The sequence below is a fragment of the Eurypyga helias genome, unplaced genomic scaffold (assembly GCF_000690775.1).
Source record: "Eurypyga helias isolate BGI_N326 unplaced genomic scaffold, ASM69077v1 scaffold6336, whole genome shotgun sequence".
In the NCBI taxonomy this organism is placed as follows: domain Eukaryota; kingdom Metazoa; phylum Chordata; class Aves; order Eurypygiformes; family Eurypygidae; genus Eurypyga; species Eurypyga helias.
The window spans coordinates 1-18,392 of record NW_010254547.1 but is presented as its reverse complement, the minus strand read 5'-3'; the positions used below and the strand labels follow the sequence as shown (position 1 = coordinate 18,392).

The 18,392-nt window shown below is 39.1% G+C and overlaps 1 protein-coding gene across 1 annotated transcript in view; it reads right to left on the bottom strand.

The window, feature by feature from the left end:
• Positions 1 to 18,142, bottom strand: part of LOC104510679 (cytoskeleton-associated protein 5-like) — a gene marked incomplete at its 5' end in the record, with an annotated part of 34,802 nt that extends 16,660 nt beyond the window's left edge. The window contains 21 exon segments of the mRNA XM_010153008.1: positions 760 to 895; positions 1,523 to 1,717; positions 2,363 to 2,491; positions 4,441 to 4,462; positions 4,464 to 4,549; positions 5,061 to 5,235; positions 5,393 to 5,529; positions 5,864 to 5,989; positions 6,072 to 6,129; positions 7,507 to 7,601; positions 8,061 to 8,246; positions 8,865 to 8,957; positions 10,288 to 10,398; positions 11,645 to 11,758; positions 12,565 to 12,747; positions 13,657 to 13,785; positions 14,606 to 14,770; positions 14,878 to 14,967; positions 17,209 to 17,313; positions 17,554 to 17,667; positions 18,039 to 18,142. Of these exon segments, the coding sequence (XP_010151310.1) occupies positions 760 to 895; positions 1,523 to 1,717; positions 2,363 to 2,491; positions 4,441 to 4,462; positions 4,464 to 4,549; positions 5,061 to 5,235; positions 5,393 to 5,529; positions 5,864 to 5,989; positions 6,072 to 6,129; positions 7,507 to 7,601; positions 8,061 to 8,246; positions 8,865 to 8,957; positions 10,288 to 10,398; positions 11,645 to 11,758; positions 12,565 to 12,747; positions 13,657 to 13,785; positions 14,606 to 14,770; positions 14,878 to 14,967; positions 17,209 to 17,313; positions 17,554 to 17,667; positions 18,039 to 18,142 (2,553 nt within the window).
• Positions 18,143 to 18,392: the final 250 nt, after the last annotated feature.

Genomic DNA, 18,392 nt, shown 5'->3' with positions numbered 1-18,392 from the left:
TTTTAAACTACCAACAAGCCCATTTTAGGTCAGCACAGTTTTCCATTCTTAGAACAGCAGAAAAACTATTCATGGATACAATATGCTTATCACACAAAGGTCTGAGGATTTTAGACCCATAAAAAATGTTCCTTAAATTCCATGTTAGCATATAAAATTTTTATAATTAAGATCATAAAATGTTAGCTCATTTGTCACTATCAAAACAATTTAAAAATGCACACACACATTAGCTGCGCAGCTGATGTCTAGACCTGTAGCTGCACCCAGTTTGAGCAGGCAAGCTAGCCCCAGGAGAAAGAAGACAGGACCGCTTCTTCAAATGACTTGTCCCTAATCCCATTATCGTCTCTTTTGCATCAGCACAACCTTTCTGGTAGCCCCACAGTGAACTATACTGAGAAAATAGTCCAGATAAAAAAAATAATGCGAAAACATCTGAAAATGTTATGTTAAAATCAGATTAGCATTACCAAAACAGCACCCCTCTAGGCCATGGGTTTTAGCTTCAATACCAAGTAGGTGTTTTCAAAGAGCAGCTAACAGATGGTTGTGTGGAAAGGAAAAACCCTCCTACACTGGAAGTTGACTCAACTGCAAGACCAGCACTACAGCCAGAACTCACTAAATCACACAGCTATTCGTAACCCTAACCATGCTGAATTCCTTTCCTCCTGCTAAGTACGCTTCCTCTCGCACATCAAAAGGCTTCAAAACCCACCCTTTCCCCTGTCACTTTCTGAACATCAGAGAGGTTACCTGATGTAGGTGGGAATTTGGCTGGAGCTGCCCCCCCTACCACTCTGGAAGATGCTTTAGCAGGAGGAGCTGGTTTGGCTGGCATGTTGGCTTTGGCTTTCTCAAGCATAGCCAGTACCTGGTCTTTGGAAGTTGGCTAGAGAACAGAGGAAAAGAAGTGATAAAATTGGAAAAATTAGTGATACTGACTACTAATAGATGCCACAGACAAGGAAAAAAAACAGTAGTTTGAAAAAAGTTATTATCAGTTTAGCATCTTCCAGCACGCTTATCTTAACACAACGTTTTCAAATATTTCTGTTCCAAGATAAAACATCTTTCCATTAAGTTTCTTCTGGAAGACCTATGGGAAACTTGAACAAACAATCTGTTCCAGGTGAGCAGTCCTGTGACCATTAATCGAATGCCCCGGCAGTGATTCAGCACCAAATTGCCAGAAGCCATCTTAAAGCATGTGTTCAAAGGCACAGTTGGACAGTAACTGGTATGGAAGCTATCCGCAGAGAGATTTTTTCAGAAGAAAAGCAGAATGAATAAATGTCAAGCTCTTAAAATGCTAAACTTGTGGAGGCCGTAGACTTTTTGAAGCAGAGAAAGCTCTAACTCACAGCCTCCTGATACTATTTTCAGCCTCCCTGAAATATTCAATGCAGACAAGCTTACGTGACTCAAAGACAGCATCATCATGAGATCACGAGTGTGAATTGTTAATATGACCTTGAGTGAGTAGATACTATCTAATCCCAGTAACTGACAGAAATACCTTCAGCTTGCTGGTGGCTTTTGCCATCTTCTCAAAACCAAGATGCATCATGAAGAATGGCAGGGCATCCTGCGCCTTTTTACGCACATCCCCATTCCTATCTTCGAGGCAGGAATACAGGTGAGGCACACATAAAAGTAGGTCAGAAGGAACAGAACGGAGGGTAGGCAACTTCTCAGCCAACCAACCAAGAAGCTGAAAAAAAATTTTAAAAGAAAAGTTTTTTGAAGAAGTGGTCTCAGCGCTCTCTCAGGCCGCAGGAACCTGAATGGTAGTTCTTCACATACCTCTAGAAGTAGGGAAAAACCCACCTCAACCTTTGTTCAGACAAATATTCTTAAGCAACATCAACTTTCATGTTAGCAATTCAAAAAAAAAAAAAAGTACAGAATTTTGATACAGAGCAATCAAAGCTTAGAGCCTGGTCTCTTAAGACCCAAAAGGAAGAAACAGCCCATGCAAAGTAACATCAGAATTTCACCTGCACTTTATCAACCTCAAACACATTAATGCCTCCACTCCAGTCCTGGGCTTTCCTCCTAAGTGGTTAATTTAAGGAAAAACACACTAACTAGCTCTTAAAATGCTGATCAAAACAGACGAAAGGTTCGTTTCAGAGAGAGTGAAGAGCTGTCTGAACGACAGCTATCATGCAGGAAGAAAGCTTGTCATTAGCCTTTCGAGGTTTAACAATTTTACGTCAGTATGAAGACACAGCTACTTGTTAACTCATGTAACGGTAGCACTGTGTCATTTCAGTCTGCACAGATGAACGTAGTCCATAGTACTGAGGTTATTTTGATTAGACACACATAAGAAGTTCACTTAAAAGAAACTCACCTCTTGTCTTAGGAAAGGATTTTCTTTTTTGAGCTCCTCAGACAGGTCTTCCCCTTCCAACCACTCTTTCATGCCAGTTTGTTCAGCCCAGGCATTCACAGTTGCTAGTGCAGCAGCACGAACATTATTCTGTAGCAAGAACAGGATTTAGGAAGAACAATCCTAAAGAGGGGTCAGAAGATTACAACAGAAGAGGCAACAGATCCATCCTTCCTATAAAAGGACAAAGCTTCTGCATCACAGGCTTTGAAATCTGTTTTGATTCACTGCTTGAGGAGTTTAAGAATAATTCAGTTTTAGTGATGGTATCAGCTGCAGAAATCACCAGATGGGACACTATACTTACATACCTTATTTTAATAAAAAGGGACAAAGGGTATCTTTACAAGCACTTCGTACCTGCTACCATTCATTGATGTATCTCTCAAAGAATAAGGCTAGTTAGTGATTTATGTAGTGCTTAAAATAGACATAACACATTCATAGATCAAGGCAAGTGGGTTATGGAGCCTGTTATTCGGGCACTCGAGAACATACATGAGCAAAAGTCAAGCCAGAAACAGGGGAGCCCTCTAACTCCTACCAATTTCTGTCTTTGTTTTTTTTCCAAGAAAAACTAAGGACAGCAGCCTTTCTGGAAGTAGCTATGGGAAGTTACGCAAAGTCAGATGGAACCATGGTTCTTCAAAACATTACCAGTATAGGCACGACTCTCTCCTGTAGGCCGAATTTCTGAGGCAAGCTGATAATGTGACAGACTCATTTAGCTGTAGCATGAATCAATTTTAAATGCACAGGTAACATGTATCTAAATGTATCTAATGCACATGTATCTTAACAGGAAGTGAGCATTTTTTTTTTTTCCTGCAAATAAGTTGTCCACCACTGAGGAAAAGAAACCAATCATGTGCTGCAGGTAAAGAGATGCTCATCAGCGTCTGATGGCGGTGCTGGTTCCATTCACCCAAACTCAGTTTGTCTTCACTCATACTACAGGCTACAGTTGGTTTTCCTCAGCTACTCAATTAGTCCGCTACCAACATTTCAAAGTCGGGCCCCAGTAGGATCCTCCTCACCTTCAGAAACTCTAGTAATTAGACAAACTGCATAAATCTTGCAGTACAAAAAATTACTGCGGTAACCATGTTTGCATGCGTATGCAATCCTCTGTCAGCATTATAGTGCTTGCAAGTAACACTGGTCTTACGCATTGTAGTATCAGTACAACTGGAATTGAAGGGAGCTTGCTGCTTCCTCAAGGTAATTCGTGAATAAAAGAATCCAATGTCACCATGTCAAACCTCAGTTCTTTTGGACTCTTAATGAGGAAACAATTAGAACTAAGTTTTTACCTAGCCATAGGACCAGTCTAGTCCTTCCACTGCTTGGGACAGGTAAATCCAGTTTCTGCCTTTTTCTACTCACATTCAGAGGACAGAGATTGTGAAGTATGTCACCTCTGATAACTGCCTGTAACTTCTGGCACAAGACAAGACTTCTGGCATCTTCCCAAGCCTCCTTCCTCCACTGCTTCAAATAGCTCCTTCTTATGGTCCTAGCTTTGACTTTGAAATAGCACCTTGACAAGCTCGACGGTGACATTATACAGCCTTCAGTGTCAGTTGTGAATATCCTGTTTCTACTTACAGTTCAAAGGTCTCCTACACAGTGACACGAAGACTACAACGTACACTGGAATCCACACTGACACACTAAAAGAACACAAGATCTACAAGCAATTTTAGCCAGTAAACCTCATTAACATCTAACACAGTCTATTTTCAGGATGAGAAGTATGCATACAATTACCATATTTCACTTAAAAGCTGAAATACGACACTACTGGGTTTATTTACAAGCAGGAGACTGCATCTCGGGCAGAATATACGTTCAGGGACACATTCATACTTGGATGCTAAGTTGTCATTTAGGCAAGAAGCTTCCAGAAAATTTGTAAGCTTCCAAACAAGTTTTAACTACCACCCACGTCTCAAAAACAGGTCCAAACAGCAACAGATATTCTCAGGCATAGCTCAGATAGTGAGCGGCAAAAAGGAAAGAGATCTTGAGTGTCCTACCTTACTGTCTCCTAGGACTGTTTTTTATGCCCAGATTTTTCACGTGCTGTTTGATATTGGGGCCCATTGCTGTTGCCAGCTGCTGAAGAATGCTCAGGGTTTGTTGCACCTGCACATAAACAAAAAGGTTTTGGATAAAATACCGCTAAAACCACGTGCATAAAACTCCAAGTCATATGGGGAAAAGTAATACTGTTGTACACCTTAGCTTTTACTTTAGAGTGCCTACCTCAGACTATTCCAGACTTCAAATTCATCACACAGATAAAAATTATTTCTATATTCTGAAATTAAAGTTGAACTAAAAATATTTTCAAACAACAGCCACTATTTCTGTCACAAGCAAATCAATTATTCAAAGTTTTTTCTTCAGATCTGCTTACTTTACAGAGCAGAGGTAGATTTTTTCCCTTTTCTGAAGGCACTTTCTTTTTTTAATACAAAGCAAAGACAAAGGCAAATATTTATAAAAATAGATGATCGAGAAATACACAGTTCACTGTTTTCCAACTGTTGATTTCATGACATTGTAAGAGACTGAAATAAGTAAGGTTCAGAAATCACAGTATGTCTTAAGTTCTAAGCTGGAAACTGCTGAAACAGGTTTTCCAATAACATACCAAGATTTTATTGGAGTCATTGAGACGACTCTTCAAAGCAGCTGGAAGTTCTCCTATGTTTGGCTGTATGAACTTCGCGTCATTTATTATGCTTGTCACTTCATCTAGACCTTCCTTTCTAATCTTCCAGTTTTTGTCCCCAATCTTAGACACTAGTTCAGCTGTGATCTTGTCACTGTAAGAGAAAAAAGCAAAAAGCCCATTTCCTTAGTTACGTGTCTTTTAGTATCCGAGTGCTTTAACACCAGATTTCTGCTTAGCAAGTGTCTATAAACACAAAAGTTTTGAACTGCAGCAGAAGTAGGTCTTCCAGTTGTAGAATCCATACCTACCCAATATCTGTCCTTGGCAAGAGATCCACGACATCATTCCCAACATCCTCCTGTTCCTCTTCCTCACCATCATCCGCAACTACCCCACTGTGCCTGGAAATGCCACGAGTTGGGGCTGGTGCTGTCTGCCCTTGCATCTGCAAGCGACACAACAAAAACCCCAAACAGTAATTTCACAGTTTATTTGACATTAAAAACAAAAACCTTTGCGTGATACAAATGTGCTCTCTCAGGGCGACAGAATTCCAAAACATCATGCTATTCAAACAAACCCAGAAACTTTTGTGGTTTGTCATGAAAAAAAGCAACTACTGACACAGCTAGACATGGTGAGTCTGCAGCTGCTCTGGTGAGCTATCTGGTTCACTTACAAAAACACAGGTTAGACCACAACGTTACCACATATTCCAGCTAGTGAAGTTTACGTGTAGTTTTTGTGATGCTTGATATTAAGACAGCTACACTTCATACCTTTTCAAATTCTGCATCTATCTGGGAGAGAAGGGCTGGCTTCTCATCTTCAAAAAACATACGCAAAGGAGGTCCCACATAAAGATACATGACTCCAAGCAAGGTAATGGCAGAAGTCCTTACAGCCTGCCAGAAAGAGGATAAAAGCACTCAGCACCCAAACTAAGGACTGACAATAATTCAGGATTAAAATTCTAAGTTTACTCACTGGGTTAGTTGCAGCAAGAGCTGTCTTCACATTACTGATGAAAGCTTTGACATTCAGTCTGTGGGAAAAAGATATCCCCCGTGAGTAAAACACAACACAGGAAGCACCAACAAGAAACAGAATCATCACAATATGCTAAAGGCAAAAAAAGAGTGCTAAGGACAGATTAATACAACTAACAAGCAGAAGATATTTGCACTTATAAAATATCAGCATGGCTGAAGTGTAAGCGATAGCTATTTAATTAACTACTGAAAGATCAATTTGGGGAACAGCTTACTATGAAAATCAATACAGTAAACGTAAGAGAATAACAGTCTTCGATGTAAATTATCACAGCTGGAAAATTTCTCACACTACACCACCCACAATTGCTAGGACTGAAATCCTGAGGGATGAATCTAGAATAATTTTAAGCAGCTGATACATGGCTGCATAATAAAGGTGAGTTTGGGGTTTTTTTGTTAGTCTGTCTCAGGATCTTCCAGAAAAAGGCACAAATCTCAAAAAGAAGTTTACAAGTAAAAGAAAAGAAGTTTTAGATTACTGAATCTTCTGTACTACAACTGAATTCAACAGAAAACAGGCAATCACAGAAGCTCCCTTTGTGCAGTGTCAAACACTGCTGCTCTAGTACCTTATCTGCACACAGATTAACCTACTGCTTTTTGGGGAGCTTACTGAAGAAGAGAGTTTATTTTCCAGACTGAAAGTTACAATCCTTTCAACAGCTGCAAAACAACTTGGACAGGACCAAGAGGTCAAATAAATTAATATTTGAAGTCTTCACTGCTTAGAAATTTTGCTCTCAGGAGTAAACGGTATTAACTGAATGTGTTCAAGCACATGTAAGAGACTGGTGATTAAAAATGAAGGAATGCTATCGCTGGTTCTGATGGAGAATCCGTTATCCTCACAGTGCCAGATGTAATAATGGCTATTTTGCTGGCTAAAACTTCATCCTGTTATTCAAAATCTCCCCCACAGAGAGCAATAAGCATCCTGGTTGTCGTGGTTTAACTCTTGTCGTGGTGCGTACTCTTTCACAGGCTGTCAGGGTTTGCCTTTTTTAAGCTATAAAATATAGCGATACACCGGGGTGCAGGTGCACCCAAGTGGAATGGGAACAGCAGATGTGCAATACCACAGTTCCTTGTCTAGTCCACACCTACAGTATATAAGGAAAATGCTCTTCAGAGAAAGCCAAGTGATGAATAAAGCATCTAGTAGTGTAATATCATCTTATTAGTAATGCCAGATACTTTTCATTTACAGCTAGAGGAGCACCTGACAGAGCTGGCATCAGAGTTTAAGGGTAAGAGTTCAGATGTTGCAGCCACCCTCTTCAAACCAATCCGAGAACAACAAATGCTTAATCCCAGATTAGAAACACTTTCACTCAAGTTTCTCTTAGCAATTTAGCTGAAAGACATACCCAGAAAAGCCAAACTCTTTAATTGCATTTGAAAGCCAGTTCAAAGTTTCTGACTGGTTTTTAGGATTCTTCTGAGAGAAAGCCATAGCCACAACCTGGAACAGAACAGAATTAAGTGTAAATTTTCACTGGCAAACCATGTGACAAAGCACTGCAATAAAGGAGTGAAGATATCTGCATAAAATACAGTGCATTGCAAGTAAACAGAAACACCTATGGTACCATACAAGCAAGAATTTTTTATGTCACTGCAGCAGAATATGATTGCAAGTGAAGTGAACCAGAAGTTTCTGAAGTACTTAAAGGCAGCCAGAGATACTGCCAAAGCAGGTACACATCCATCATAGAAGTATTTCAGCTACACACTGACTCACTACTCATTACTTCCTCCTTTGGAGAGACTTGTATTTAACTTCTGCATTAGGTGAAACCTTGAGGGCAAGCAAATCACTTTCAAGCAACAAAGAAAGACTTAGGATTTACTCCTCAGACTGAAATAACACACTACAGAGTATTTCTGGTTCACTGGAAGAATACCTTTGCTGCTCACTCACCTGCTCAGCAGTCCATGGCAACTGACACGCCTCTGCTATTGCTGTCATGGCTTCTTTTGCATTACTCCCACATTTCACATCACCAACCTTGTCTACAAGACCATCCAGCACAACCTGTGCTGAAGTTTTGGAGAAGTTTCCTTTCTGTGCAATCAATGCAACTATATGCAGCTTCATCTGCATCACCTGGAACAACCATAACAGAGAAGTTACTCATGGTCTTCATGTATTCTTCATGTATTTTAGAACTAATTTTTTATTCTGTATATTAGAATTATATATTTTTCATTAAAAATAATGTTTGTGGGTAACCACAAATGTATACAAAACATATACACACAGATACATACATACATTTGAATATATGAAAATGCATGTGTTCACACTAACATATTGTTTGTGTACACAACTACATATTCTATACACACACTTCTATCTATATGGTTTTGCATGGTTATACACACAAATTGTGTATACACACAAATACATATTTTCATATCTCTAAGTATATGCACACACAATCAATAATATTGGGCAACTTATCTACTTTTTGAACTTATGTACACACATACATACATGTACCCACACACATATTTCTAGGTATCTTTAAATGCTGTCTCTAAGTCTCAACCATCAGCAGAAATAAAATGCAAAATGTAATATTCTCATTGACTACAGAGACAACTGTGGTCTTGGTGCCAGGATTTCAGCGACCTATATGCACCTACAGTCTTTTAGCTGGAAACACAGCTTACACGAAGTAACAGAAATGGACTGTTGAGTTACTGAAGGATAATGTATTACCTGAAAATTTGTTTCCTTCCACCCAGGTTTCTTGGCCAGCATTCTTACTAGAGCTTGGCAAGGCATTTCACTTCTCTCCATAAGCTCAACAGCCTAAAGGATAAACATGAAGTTAGCCAGCGGGTCACAAGGGATACAGAACCCAACACACAAACAGAACATACCTCAACTGTCCTCTAAATATTTTCTTAATACTGAACTAAGTTGCAGGAATTCTCAGCATAAGAATTTACCTGAAAAACCTTACTACAAGACCCACTTTTACAAGGAGCTGACTTTACAGGTTCTGAGCCAATATTTCAACCACAGAATCACACTGCTACCCTCTGTATGTTCTTTAACAAGTGTCCTTACAACCACCACTGGCCATCACAGCCCTGGGAATTTAATACTGAACTGGAAAAAGCACAAGAACACCCAAGCTGCCTTTTTTTTGAAGATGAAGTATCCTGTGCACCTTTCACACTGGAATGCTGACTCCACAGAGATTAAGCCTGAATGTAATCTAAGTTACTGATTTTACTTCTTGTTAGACTTACCCATTCCACTGAAACTACATCATCTTTACATTTGATTAAAGCCAGCTTCTGCAGAAGCATTTCAGCACAGCCAGTCACCATTTCATAATTTAAGTTAGTCACCTTTTCCACTAAAATATTAAAACTCAAGTTGCCAACTGCAGGGATGTTGCGGTATGAACTATTTGTACATCTACAGTTGATGCCTTTCTGAAAGTGAACTCTCAGAGGTCTTATGATCGCTACCATGGGAAGAAAGCCAGGCTTCATAGTCGAGTGACCCATGATGCATTTTTTTGTCTGTGAATACATGAAGCACTTGCCACTAGCTGTTAAGACTGCTGGTATTGTTCACGGCTTCAAATATCAACTATCTGCCAATTGAAACTTTATTATAATCAATTGCTGCCTAACATGCAATCAGCAGGGACTTCTTGAAACTCATTTTGCCCAGTCATTGCAAACCTTAGTTTAAACCTAGTTACTTTTATAGAATGAGTCATAGAATGGTTTGGGTTGGAAGGGACCTTAAAGATCATCTCGTTTCAACCACCCTGCCATGTGCAGGGTCACCTTCCGCTAGACCAGGTTGCTCAAAAAATTTTGAGACCATGCTTTAGAATTACTTAGTGTTAAAACTCTACACATCCTCAATCCACATACAAATATTTCTGATAGAAGCATAGCTACCTACATTAAACTAAAAGATTTACTATACTATTATTATGGAATAAGAGCCAATTTAAGCCACTTGGCTTTTGCAAGTATTGTTTAATCCACCTAAAGCACTGAGGTAGCACTACTATTCGTATGTCTTTAAGAGTTAACAGACCTAAAAAGCTGAAGAACTTACTGCTTTCTCTCTCCCTACCCACCTCTATCCTTATCAGCTGCTGCTAACTTACCTTCTGAAACTCCTCCATGCAGGCAAGCCTCTCTTTCCAGTTACCACTGTCCAGCTGCTGGATACAAGAGGCTGGAAGGACAGCAGCAGCTTTCTCTTCACATACTTCTATCTGCAGACAGATCAGAACAAGGTTAACACCTTCCCATACCCCACTTCAGAGGGGGGCAGCAGCCTTAAAGACAGGTCATGCACTGGAATGACCCTTGCACTATGGTGCATTTACAAATAATGAAGAGTTTTCTGTTGTAGGTTAAAAGATTTTGTATGGAAATGTTCAGGGAACTTATTAATTTAGGAAGCTTAAGTTGTACTGCAACAGAAAAGTAACCCCTAAAAAGTATCATAAGTTGTGCAGACAGCCAAAAATTACTATAGTCATTTGGACAGTGAGTAGCCACCATCTACTTACAGAATCAAGCAGAGGTAACCTAAAATTCATAAGATAATTTTGTATGAAGTCAGAATAAACACTCACAGCACTGAATCAGTGGTTGGTATGTGCAGATGGGAGGAGAATTATCTTCTGCATCCATTTTTACAAAATCAAGAATAGGAGTTATTTAGTACATGGAAAATGATAGAAACTTCCGTTGTTTCACTGGCATCTGCATCCCCTTCAGGAAGCATATAATCATTTTCCACCTTACAACTAGCCATGTAAACTGGATACATCATGGAAAGTATTAATTCTAAGTGACACTCTAAAGATAACCAACAGTCCACAAAACTTGCAGACACATCTAGCAAAGCTCTAATTGCTTTTTGTTACTGTTTGACCTACAGATGGCTAGGTTCACCCAGTTCCCTACCAACATAGGTAGATGCTCAATTAACAATAGAAATCAATCATTTTGCTAAAGTGTAACTTAATATGAACAGCACAGAATAAACTTGCATTTTTTTTAAAGTATTATTGTATTCCACTTGAGATTTCCATGTAAACTCGAGCTATAAACTTGAGATTTCCATGTAAAGTCTATTCTTAGGCTTTTAACACCAGACACCTTCAGCAAATCATGCATCCTAAATTACGTATGAAATTAGTGTATATCATGTTGTCCCTGAATTAGGAACAGACAAAAAAAGCAATGATATGACTATTACATTAGCATAACTGTTTACTGTCTTATATGACTTGGTACCAACAGCCATCTGAAGAACAGGTGCATTTAGTAGAATATGGAACATGCATTTAACCAGTTATGAATTCCACTTAAATAAATGTATTGCCTTCCCTTGTCCTAACAAAACAAACCTCCAATTTTAGTGAAAAATTATGTCGTAGCTGAAGAACTGATTAACCAAAGCTACGTAAGCAGTGGATTTTGTATTTCAGAGAAGAGCAAAATACTCACCGAGAGCTCTGATTCAAATATTTCTTTGGTCTCGGGACCCTTCTTGCCTTTAGCCCCAGCACCTCCCATACCTGTGGCTGCAGCTGGTTTACCTTTCTTGGGTGGGCCCCCAGACTAGAAAGAAAATAGACAAGTTAACCTAGATCAAACTGATCTCCAGTTCATCAGACACCAGAAGAACTGGCTGTTTTTCCACAATTCTACATTCTAACGTCAAAAAAAGCACATGTATCTCTGCTACCATAACAGCTACAGACAAAGACACAGTTTTCTGACAAAGCTTATTTAGTTCCTAAGTTGCTTTCAGACCACCAGGCTTTATAAAACATGTACAGTGCAGGAACACACAAGCCAATGAAAGATAAAAACGCAGACAATGTATGCATTGGTGAATGTTCATTAAATAATTCATCCATATATTCTCCTATGGATACTTACTAGATATTAAAACTTATGACTGGTGTCTCTTTTCCAGGCTACCAGAGTGTCAGTAGATTTTTTTTTTTAAAAATAGCCCATTCTACGATTTAACTCCAGGTTTCCCATCTGGAGAATTAAGTGGGGTTATAACAAAACACGTTGACTTCAGCCAAAGACTACTATATTACCAGGAGCACATTCCTGTTAGAGCATCTGAGGCTTCTCTGGATGCCTCCAGTGGTTTAATCACCATTTTCAATACCAAATCCTGGTATTAAGATGTAACAAGACCGTTTGTATCGTTAAAACAGAGACTTTGTCAAGTACATTCTCGCAAATCCCGAATTCTTTTTGCTGAGCTCATGTACTCCCCTAGAAGGACAGCAATTCCTCAGTGGATGGAGACCTTCAACAGGCCACCTTTGATTTTCAACAAGTAACTATTCAGTGCAATTGCAGACAACTGTGATTGTCATGACAATCTCCTGGCAATCTCTTACCTTCACAGCAGGTGCTTTTTTCAGTGGTCCTGGTTTGGTTGCTGTATCTTTTGTTTCTTTATCTCCACCCGTCCCTGACAGAACAGGGGTCTTTCCAGCAGTAGGCTTGCCTTCCTTTTTCTCCATGGTTCCTCCCGTCTTTTTACCATAAACCAGTTCAACCTTCTCAGCACACTCTTTAATCTGACAAGCAGTTAAAAAAAAAAAAATATATATATATGGGCAAGGGCAGGAAGAAAAAAAAGGGAAAAGAAAAGAAGAAGAAAAAAAAAAGGGAAAAGAAGAAAAAACCGTTTAGCTACCAGAAGTGGATGTACAGAGTCACTTCAACAGCAGTGGCTCAAACTTGACTACTCCGGAAAAAACAAGTAGAATTTAAGTTGTTTACATCACAAAATGTTGTTATCCTGTGTTCCTTACAGTAGTAATGTTAAGGAGTCAATGGCATCAGCCATCACTGTACTGCTACAATAATTTTCCCAGTTCAAAACAAAGTGCATTTATATATATATAAAAAGCACTGAAACATCACCCCACCCTCCCGCCCCCACTACTTATAGATGCTCTGAAGACTAATTCTTAATGCCTCAAATTATAACTCAAACCTGTCAGCTTATGCAAAAGCATGAAGACTTTGTTGCTGGAAAGTAAGTCAACCCTTAATACCAAGTCCTGTCTCGTAATATCAAATTAGACCATATGGTTGTGATCTAAACTTGTTTCAGACAAAGAAACTGTTCAGAGCCAAGCCCCATACACAACCACAAAGAACAACAACAAACACACCAAACCTCACAACCCACCTCAGATAATACAGCCTAGAAGCCAAATAGATATTTTACATAACAATGAAAAGGTGCAATTTAACATACTAACGCATCTCCCGTAGGGGCAGTTAAAGACAAGATGCTTGATAATCTAGCAAGAAATAAGAGATTTTCAGATTCCTTGCAACAACTTAAGTAAAAAATAAATTTAAAAAAAAATCTGTGCTGAAAGTAATTAGGTAAAGCATCCTCTTTAGTCTTCTCCAGTCTAATACGCATCTGAAATGGATAAATGAAGCATTTCATACATGTATGATTAACTCACCCGATCAAGCTTCAGTTTGTCTACATCTGCCAGAAAAGGATTCACAGCTTTCTCTCCAGCCACTTTCAAGGCAGTGCCTAATGCTTCAAATCCAGCATCTCTTACTTCAGGAGCAGAATCATTGATATGCTACAGAGAGAGACAACTTGTATGACTTGCAGCTCATATCTAAACAGATTCTTAAATCCATCTTCTGTATAAACCCTGTTCTCTTTTTTAAAATCTACATCTACTACCAAATAATAATTAACATTCCACCACAGAAAGAAAAAGATGGTTTTCACTTCTGTTTTCCTATGTACTGGGCAAGTCTACTGTTTCTCAGATGTAGCCACATTCCCACCTTTGGATCTTTCCCACAAGAAGAGAAGGGGAAATATTCATGCCCTAATAGATGCTGCAACACCATGAAAGTTCACAAAGAGTTTGAAGTTCTCTGCAACCCTGTTCAAATCTCTAGTTTTGAAGCCAGGGATATTCCCCATAGCAAGGAAAAGGGCTATTCTGCCATGAGAAAAAAGTATACTTTGTTATTGGTTACACTGATACACTGCAGTTACACTAGAGCATTTATGGATCAACGATGGTTCTTTTATTGATGCTAAATGAGATGTAACATTCCAACAAAAGCTTGCTAGAGATGTCTGCAAGAAGCAAGTGGCACAGTGCCCAGAAATTTAACAGTTGCAAATCACTGTCTTCATCTATTATAAGCTTGGTGAGTCTTCAGTTTCAGAGAAGCTAAGAAAAAGGAGACTAAACTGTTCCTATGACTGACAGTCATCTCTAAGTTTGACATCAGTCAAAACTGACTCAGACGACTATGTGGCACACAAGAACTTTTTAGTCCTTGCACTACCAGAATGATCTTTCTCCCCAAACAATCCAATGCTTCACAACAACAGTGCTCAAGTCAATGCCAGAGAAGTACCAACTCCTCCTGCTTTACCTTGAGAAGTGCAGCACAGAAAGGTTTTAACAGGCTTTTGGGCAGCGTAGAAGGTGTGCAGTGACGGAAGCTTCTTGCAATGAAAAGGGATGTTTGTTGTTTAATAGTTGGGTTTTTGTTGTCCATCACTGCCAAAACATCTTCACTTATGTTCTGCAATGTGGTCTACAGTGTTGGATAAAGAAGTCATTAGGGGCAGTTAAGCAAGAGAAAGGCAAATCCAAACTAGAGATCAACTCTTAGGCAATGGGAGAACTGTCACTTTTACTTACTGTAAGAAAGATTGCATCAATGGCCTCCTGCAGCGCCTGCACTACCTGAGGCTTCTTCTCTTTAAATTTCTCCAAGATTGTTGGAACAACCTTTGGGAAAGGGAAAAAGGCAAACAAAAAACTCAATCCACTCTTCACTAACGTAACTGGAAATCCTAACAGTCTGCTCCCTGGTATTTTGCAGAGAAGCAAATAACTCAATCACCACTGTTGCCCCCCTCCCACGGGTACACAGCAGCAGTATGAACTAGTTTATTCTAGCTCATCTCCAATATGAAATTCATTCCTGTCAGTCAATCTATTAACAAATACCAATTTCTGAGTGATTTCATAGCAAAGCTAAGCAAAACGCAAATCTACAAGTTCACATCATTAGAAATGAATACTCTGGCTCTACTGGTCTGGAACACAGAGCAATAGAATGGAAATTAAACAATTTCACAGCAGAGTGTGCTGTGTTCTTGTACTGTAAAAATCCAAAAAGGTCTGTAACCTGTCCCCTGTTTCCCAGCTTCCTGACACCAATCAGCATAGCTCATTAGTAAGTCCTTATTCGACCCACTGCTGACAAGACCAGGGTTCTAAAGCACCCTGAATCCTTCTCGGAGCAGTATTTCTTGGCTCAATCACCTTGAAAAAGCACAACTGACAGATAATTATTTCTTCTTAGAAGTAGACTGTGAGGTCTCAACCCCTTGCAACACACACTGACCCAGGCTCAGCTGGTAGCCTTTGCTGGGCCGCAAACTTGAAAACTTCCTGTTCACAGAGACTTTAGTGCTAAAAACTTCTATTAATATAGAATGGCACCATGAAGACCCTCATACATGCTATTGCAAGAGCTAAAATCATTGTCTGTTTATAAAAATGCTGACAGCTAGAATAAATATTTTTTAACATGGGAGTTAGAAGCCATATCTAAGAAGGTTAGAAGCCATAGAAGTGAGAGAGGGAAGGAAGAAGAACAGCCGGTCCAGGGGTCCAAAGGCAGTCAACAGAGGTGAAGCTGGGCCACATGCACCCAGAGTAACATAGTTCTACGCTCAATTTCATTGTTCTTGTTCTAACATAGCCTGCAGACTGTAACATTACAGTCCTATATTTAACTACTGGAGTTTATACTAATCCCACAATTCTAGCAGTTCTGTTTTATAATACTTTGAATGCCCACTCTCAGGACAGATCTACATGTTCCTCACTAGTAAATAAATCCAGCAAACAAATCAAGTGAACTGATACAATGAGTGCTGAGATTATGCAATTCACAGCTGCCATTACAGGACTGAAAAAGTTATCCTCTCACAGCCATTTGCTTGGCAACCATGGAGCTGTACCCCTATTTCAGAAGCTCAGCTTTATTGAATACTAACCTTTGAAACATAAATCAAGTGTACGCAGATATAAGAATGCTTCTTACAACTACATACAGCTTTCAGAATGAAAGAGACTTTGTGCCAACTGTTGTTCAGAGTTAAGGAGACTTGAATACTTCCAAAGCAGTAAGATTAAGACACTTTCCAACTCATCACAAAATATAAGGCTACCAGCAGCCAGACATATCAGTTCTCTGTCACTAAGCTCTAGCCCCAACCCTCTTGTTTATCACAAGAAAAATTTGATTGAGCAGCTTAAAGAACAAAGCAACAGAGACTTGAGAAACAGGTGAGAACTGCAACTAATTAAAAGTTCCCTTTCTTTCCAGAGACTGGTTAAGTTTCCTTGTATTAGCTGTTGGGAGGAGGAGAGTAACAAAGGAGAACAGAGAAGATCATTAAACTAAATCATCAGAACATTTTAGTACCAAAAATCTCAGTAGCTTGGCTATTTAAAGCAGACAAAAAAACCCCACAAAACCCAGAAAACAAACAAACAGAACACCCCACCACTGACCCTCCCCCAACATTCAAAAAATAACCAAAGGGCCTAAAACATATACCATGGAGCTGCTAAGTAGCATTCTGGTTTAGAAGCTATTTTTTCCACTGTGGCCTACAAATGCATTTCTGTGGGTGCACCTTCAGGATGAGGTCATGTAAATAAAGTTCATTTAATGGCAGAGTAATTCAGAGCTGTCTTACTACAGAAGATTTATTGCAATAGTAAGCTTCATGTTGCTGAATGTGAATAAACAAGGTCCTTTTAACCTTAAGCTGCAAGGGACTTCGGCAGATATTTCACTGCTTCCTCCATTAAGGGGTAGGTAAGCATTTGTAATTGCACAAAGAATATCTTCGACAAATACCTGTGTCTGACAGACCAAAAAAAAGCGAGGCATTTCCTGGTGTCCAGCATCAATAAAAGCAGAAAGAGAAGTACATAACTCTTACTTACATGCCCTGCATATTGTCCAAATTTCTTTCGGAGGCCAGAGGCTAGTCCAGCAAGGCATTTGGCAGCCAAAGCAACTAACATAACATTTGTATCCTTTCCAACAACCTTAAGAGAAAAAACAAACAAACAAAAAAATCCAGAACAACAACGTTAAAGACTGAAAAATCAGAGACTTGGAAGAATTGCTTAGAATAGTCAGTGCACCACAGAGTGGGTTATTTCCACCACTGTTCCAGCTAATATGTTCCTACTTGTAAGTATTATCTCAACTGTAACTTTTAAAATACACTACAAATAAATGACAAAATACTAACCCGTACGTGCACTCTGGGTTTTACTTATTACCTTTTTGAGAACTTTCACCAAATCTGCATAGTCTCCTGATTCCAGTTTGGGGTTTTTCACCAGCAACTCAACAGCTTCTAGAGCTTCTTTTCTTTCTTGCCATTTTTTTGCTTCCTACAGAGAAAGTAATTTACATTCATTTATAAATGCAAACAGTCCTAGAGAAGCCTACTTGCCGCAAACCATAGATTTTAAAAAAAAAAAAAAATCTATCCTGAGAAAGCCAAAGTCTTCTTACTGCTCAAAATCAATAATTGCAATGAAATATGAAACGCCATTCTTACGCATGACAGAGCTCTTTAAAATTACAGCTTTCTTGCTGGTAAATAAAACTGAGACTTATTTAAGACAGCCTGTATTTTACTTGCACTGTCTGTTATTACCCAGGAAGCAATAAAGCATACATCGCAGAAAGCAGTACAACTTAAGAGGCATTAGCTTCACATGTCATAGAATTAACTAGCAGTTTTTAAGCTTATGCTTACTATTTTCTCATAGAAGTCTTTGGGAAGCTTGGAAAGAATTTCTACAGCTTCAAGCAACTCGTATGCATCTACTTGTGGTACTGCCTCTTCCTCATCATCACCTCCTGCAACCAGAAGACAAAAAAACCCAAACAACTATAAGCAGAGTGACAAATTAAATCTTGACTACATCACCAGCTAAGGCTCACTGATTAAAAATAATTACTATCAGCAGTTATGACTTTGCTATTCCAAAGGACAGATACTCTTTCACAAAGTCTTTGCCCCAGATACATTTTCTTGTTCTGTACTGCACCCCACACATTTTGCACCAGTTTGAGTAAAAGCACATTTACAATCATAGAATCATAGAAT